General features: G+C 36.8%; 1 protein-coding gene across 1 annotated transcript in view; it reads left to right on the top strand.

Annotated features, from left to right (window-relative positions):
• IQSEC1 (IQ motif and Sec7 domain 1) overlaps window positions 1-6,519 on the top strand; it is a 51,800-nt gene that overhangs the window by 20,267 nt on the left and 25,014 nt on the right. The window contains exon 4 of the mRNA XM_010282314.1: window positions 2,199-2,360. Coding sequence (XP_010280616.1) covers window positions 2,199-2,360 — 162 coding nt within the window. The remainder of the gene's footprint in view (window positions 1-2,198; window positions 2,361-6,519) is intronic.

The following is a 6,519-nucleotide window of genomic DNA, read 5'->3' as shown; positions in this document are numbered from 1 at the left end:
GAAAGAGTACTCTTCATTCTTAGAGTTCAGAGTTTTCAGGTACTATTTTCATGTTATTACAGTTCCGAGTTTACACTGCTTCCATGTTCCAACTTCTGTAACAAATTGGACTACTTTCAAATAGTCCTAGACTGCAAAACTTCCTGTTGCTTCACTTCAGCATGAAGAAGGTATTGATGGGAAAAGACCTTTTGGCTTCCAGTGTATTCCTAACTGGATTTTTAAGTCTATTTTGGAGACTTACCTGGTTTGGAGCCTGGTTTGAAGCATATTTGAATAAAGTGCTTTCATATTTCTGAACCAGAAATAGAGCTTCTTATGTGAAAAAGCAGACCCTGACTTACATAAAATGATGTGACTGCCTAGGAACTGGTGCAACATAAATCATGTGTCACTTTTGTGATTATTTTAAATGTTCAGGCTTATGGGGGTGGTAAGAATTCAAGTTGTGGTTTAGTACAATAAGTAATGATCCAGCATTTGCTGTATCTCAAGTGAAGGTGAGCTTTGGATCAAGTTGTTCTTTTAATAGTGTCCTTTGTATTCTGCTTGTGACAATTGCTGGAGACACAAACCCCTGGCTTTGTGTCGCTCTGGATTCTGTGGACAAATGTAGCTCACTAACAAGGGGGATGGAGGAAACCATTCCTTTTTTTTGTTGGATGCTGTGAATTTGAATTCAGAAAGATGAAGAATTCTGAAGTACAACTCAAAAACATATGAATGTAGCAGTTATGTACAAGAAAAAGAGTACTTTTTGAATGTGAAGGAGATGCATTTTACAAGATTGTGTTTAGAAGATGACTATATGTGTAATCTTATTTCAGATCATGGCTTCAAAGAGCCACAAGGCCTGATGCAAGAAATTTATATTTGAGAACTCTCTTTTGATCTAATTATATATATATATTCTTCTGATCTATCTAACTTTTAATAGGGTATTAAGTGTATGAGTGTAATGTATAAAAAGAGTGTAAAGTAATGTATATAAAAGAATGTAAAGTATCGGAGAACCGAATGGTGATGTATTTAGTAATATTATTAGCAGTTAAAAACCCTGAGGAAGGCTTATGCTTGTATGATCAACCTTGTATATAAAAGTAGTACAGTCACCTTGTCCTTTGAGATTATTTTGCTTGCCTTAAAGGAAATATCTTTCAGGCCATCCAGCATGCTGCAAATCATTCACTCTTAAAGGTAGACATATTACAATTCCTTACAAAATAAAGATGATGATGGAATTACTGGTTCTGTAAAGATGTCCCTTTAATAACAGGAATTATGGTTGTCTGTTGTGTCACACTACTGGAGGATGCAGTGCACAATATGTGCTATGAGGGGAATTTTACATCACTTTAAAATATAAGCAGCATTTGCCTTTATAAGACGTAGATTTTATTGCCAGAAACCAATTCCACCCCCAACCCTCCTCCCCAGCGCATGCTTCTTAATATGTTAAAATTAGTAGCTTCGGCTTGCTTTGTTTTGAGATCTGAAACTGGTTATGGCTAAATCTGGAGGTGATGTATAAAGGAATGTAAAGTACTCCAGACTGTGGAGGTGCTTGTCTGAGCAAGGAAAATCTGGGGCAGTGGGTGTGTTAAAGGACAAGAAAAAAAAATATAAATTAGATGGGAGCTCCACTATTTTTAATTGCTTCTTTTTGCATGACTGACTTGATCCTCCCCCCCCTCCCCCCTCCTTATTTTGTATTCTTAGTTTGCAAGTTACACGTCTTCAGATGTTTATGTTCAACAAGTTTAACTTTTGACAGCAGCAGGGTGGGAGGTCAGGGGTGTTCTGTGTTTCTTGTCATCGATAGCTTTTTAATTCAGTTTCTGTAAGGTACATCTCTTCCAGCAACAGGAGCATTTAGTAGCTGATGTTGGGCTTGTCTTTTTCATTGACAAGTGTTTTGACTTTCATACCTGAAGCTGCTTGCATAAAGCTTCTCTTTGGAAGGGTTATGGAGCAGGGAAATGTGTAATAACATGCGAAGATGTGTTTCAAAGCTAGTAAGCTGTAAACAGTGAACAATATGTTCTACAGGATGGTCTCATGTATCCTGAAACTATACTAGCTCATACTAATAGTGTGTTAGTCAAAAGTGATTGGCAAAACTGTTGTAAAATTTTCATCAGGTGCCTTCAGGTCCAATGGAAGAAAAGTAATAGTTTTGCATTCTCATTTCTCCTCAGAAAACCTGAAAAAGGAGTCCAGTACCTAATTGAACGAGGTTTTGTGCCAGACACTCCAGTTGGTGTTGCCCACTTTCTCCTACAAAGGAAAGGTCTCAGCAGACAGATGATTGGAGAATTTCTGGGAAATCGACAAAAACAGTTCAACCGGGATGTACTAGAGTGAGTACTGGGGGGACGTGACCGTATTTTGATGTTTAAGACAGATGTTTCATCAAGCTAGAGGTAGTAACGGTCTCCGAATGTTTTGTGCTTATCTCTGAATCTTGTTCTGAAGGAGGGGGAAACCAGACTAAGTGTTAAGAAAGAAGACGTGCACATGAGCAAATATTTATTTCTTTGCTTTCCAGCTAAGTTACTATTTCTGTTATTGATCCAGCAAGATACTTACAAGGATTTATATTCTCTGTAGTCATGTATGTTTACTCTAAATTTATGTTTTAATTTCATTGGCATTAGAGTATGTTATTTCAAAGTCTTTTTCCTTCCTCAGGCTTTCTAATAATGTACTGAATGAAACAAAATAATATTATATGCAACATAAGGCTTCTTCAGTAACAGAAGGTGAAAATAATTATTACAGCCAAATGGCTCAGATGTTAAATAAACAGGGATTTCAGCATGTACAGGCATATGCTGACAAGATCTATACAAACTTTTCTTTCCCAAAAAATGAGATAGACTTTTAGCAGCTTGTTCATAAATTTCTGATCCTTACATACAAAGTAGGCCACAAAAGAAGTTGCCTTATTTGACGCGGGTGCTCATTTAAAACACATATTCTTTGGGGGCTTTTTTTTTATCTGATATACTGACCTGTAAACATGAATACATCTTAGTCCAGTTTTGTTCAAGGAATTCTATAAAAAATTTAGTTAGATGTTTAACAAACCTGCTGAGCATTAAAGCAAAAATCCCCACATCTTTCCCATTAAAGAAGTACTAGGAAAAATTCTGAGTGCAGGTTTTAACAGGAGTATAAAAAAAGCGGTGCTGAAATTTGCATTGGTCTATAGATGCAGCCTTTCTTGAGGACTGAATGTTGATATGTAATACTGATACCGTAACACTGATACATTGCAAAGAATTTAAGGTCATGGTGTCATGAAACAAAGTGTCTGCCAACACCTTATATTTTCTTTGTGTATTTCTTAGACTGCTCTCAGTGGCTTCATGCTGCAAAGATGTTGGTCGTGGTCCCTTCAGCCATCCTGAACTTAGTATTATGCTGTCAGAACTTACGTATCTCAAATTGCAAGCTTGAACACTGTACTAATACTGCTAATGGCATGTGTACCTATGCCATAGACCTATTTTTTAGAAGTCTTCTCTTTCCTGTGTCTTATTAAAAACCGCCTTCTCATAGTACAATACCCAGCAGAAAGCAATGGAAGAGACTCGGCACCAAAGCATGCAGTCAGCCTTACAATAGAGAGTAATAGAATATGGCTTGATTTTGATATGATCCTTATTCAGCATGAGTCATTATTAGCTACTTGTAATGCTCATCCGGATTTTGCAACTATGAGTCAGACTAGGGTGAAGACTTTGCAAAGAGTGTGTATTTTCTAATTTTTTGAAAGAAAACAGTACAGGTCCAGGACGGGATGATTTCTAATCTTAGATGATTCATTTTGTGATCTTGAACAAGCCATTTGCTCTCACCATCTCAAATTGACTAGCAGAATATGGGTAAGTAGAATTGTGTCTTTGCTAAGCCAGATGTGGTATCTGTGATGAGGTGAATTGTTAAGAGTAAGGTCATAACCACCTACCTACAACCCCAGAATAAGCCTTTTATTGAAATTAATCTATTATTAATTTCAATATTAATTGATTATAATAAATTTATTAATATTAATTAATTATAATAAAATAAGCTGTTCCAGCTGTGCTTTGAGGCGAGGAACACACTGTGAGTGGTGCAGTTCTCTTGAGTGTTCTAAACCTTGCCTGCAAATAGGAACAAGGTATTTTTTCTTAAAAAGAGACAATAAAATAGCATTTCATCTTAAACATCACATTTACAGATTGGAGGTAGATTTTGTCAAACTGATGATAACTCCAGATTGTTACATAGAAAAGATATTTTAATGGATGATCCTTTTTGTGTTACACAGTTTAATGTCAAGTGCCTTGCTTTGATTTGTGTTCGGGTTTCCCAGATCCTGTAAATTTAGGAGATTTTAATGGTTTGAAATCTTCTTTTCACTGGAGCTTAGAAAATACTTGGGAGTAGCCTAAATTCTTGACCAAAACCTGCATTCTGGGCCTACTGTGGTTGCTACCTGGTGGTAGCTCAACTCTAAAGGCATCATTTGGTGGCGTGGGGCTGGCATAGCTGGCATGGATGTTGTTGCCCTGGCCAACATTTGGGGCACATCAGACACGCTTCCTGAGGCACTGCTCTTCTGCAGTGAGCCCCAGCTTTCTCTTGGCATGACCAAGGAGTGCTTGATGTAATAGAGATGTAAGCTGAGGAGCTGAGCTTTTGCTGTGTCTTGACTTTGCATTAGAAAACAAAAGTGCAGTCACTCAAAAAAAGAATAAAGTGAAACCATTGTAAAGAACATGGTTAAAAGTGAGAGGGGAAAGGAGACTCCATCACTTCAGTTCATTACACTACGCAGTTATGTGCAAGAGTACAGGCAAACGGTAGAGAATCAAGGCAGCTGTAGGTGCAGTGACCTAGCAAATGGTATGTTCCACTCTTCTTGCCTAAATTTTGTACAGAGGTGGCAAGCAGGGGATAGTTCCCAGGACGAAGTTTCTATTATCTGCCTACCTCGAAGTGGTGAAGCTGAGCTGCTTCTTGCTTTTACCTGTTTGGGTGATGTAACTGTAATAGTGAAGATGTGGTAATTCAGCGCAGACTTATTCACCCAGAGTATGTATCTACTCAAGTTCTCCTGCAGTGTCTAAGAGTCCATGCTCTCTTTTTCATTATTATCATGGTATTATTATCAAGAGTTATAATTTTGTTAACCATTGTTTAAAAAAAAAAAAGACAACTAAACGAGTATGTCTGATCTTACTTACTTTCATGATTCTGTTTGCTGTATACACCTAGCCAAAGTTAATTTGTTCACTTTTTTGTCATTACATAGCCACCAGAAGCAAATTGTTTACTATTTTGAAATATTTGCAGAAAAGTACCGATTCCAGTTAAGAACATTGACCATGGTGGTATATCTGCTGTCTCCGTAGTTCATATGAAAGATTGACACCTCCCCATTATGTTGTTGGCCAGCATGTTTTCTGGAAGTCCTTAATTGCTCCAATTACTTCGTTCTAAGTCTGGCTTGTCTGCACATGTGCTTTACACAAAGGAGAAAAGAGCTTTTGAAAGTGTTACAGAACTCAGAATAGGTGGGAAGACTGTGAACATTATTGCAGAACTGATAATAGGTTTTTAGTTGTGGACTAGAAAGGACATGAGAAATACCAAGCCTGTTTCCTTGGGCTTCTGCATCAAGGGAAAAATATTCAAGGCAAAGTGAATAAATTGCTTTGATTTTAATCTGTTAGCTGCAGTGTTACTAGAAGAAAAATGTGAGCTACTCTAATTTATCATTGTATAGCTATACATTTAAGAAAAGGCTTTTAAAACTGGATTGTGCTTTCTTTCTGTGGTTTCTGCATTACAGTGTTGTTACTTGCAGTGATTCACGTCTGGTTATTTAAAAGCTAAGTTTAAAGAAGTGAAATTCATAAGCTTCTGATTTTCAAGTAGTCTTTAAACAAAGTATTAGAATGATATAGTTCACGTTGTTGATTATACTAAGCAGGTTCCTTTTATATTTTTTTGTCAGCACTGTATTTTCAGAGCAAGAAAATAATTATTTCTCCATAAATGTTAACTGAAAGACATGGCAAATGATGGGGAGATGAGAATGACAGTAAGAGTATCCAAACACGATTATTTTTTTTTTCCCCTCCATATGTAAGAACATTCCCAGACACAGAGCCATTTGGTACAGATTATTGTGCTTGCTGCAGACGGTTTGAGATCTGATATTTTGGGCAATATAAACTATATATTATTATAGGCGTTGTAATAATTGATTGGTCTGGAAGCACAAAGCCAATAATTATTCTTGGCAATGGTATGTCACTTACATTGGTCAGACATTTGCCATTCCAGCAGCTCTTCTGTTAAAGAAAAAAAAAAAAAAGGATCTGCTTACATGTACACATTCTCATTGATCTATTATTTACAATCCTTCCTTCACAGCTTACCTACAGTTATTGTAATTGCTGCTGAATGTTTCAGTAAACTCCATGAATCTCTACAAGAGATGGACAATAGAAGGGTTCTTTT

The sequence above is a fragment of the Phaethon lepturus genome, unplaced genomic scaffold, assembly GCF_000687285.1.
Source record: "Phaethon lepturus isolate BGI_N335 unplaced genomic scaffold, ASM68728v1 scaffold7922, whole genome shotgun sequence".
In the NCBI taxonomy this organism is placed as follows: Eukaryota; Metazoa; Chordata; class Aves; order Phaethontiformes; family Phaethontidae; genus Phaethon; species Phaethon lepturus.
The sequence above is the reverse complement of the archived record's forward strand: the minus strand, read 5'-3'. Positions and strand labels throughout refer to the sequence as shown.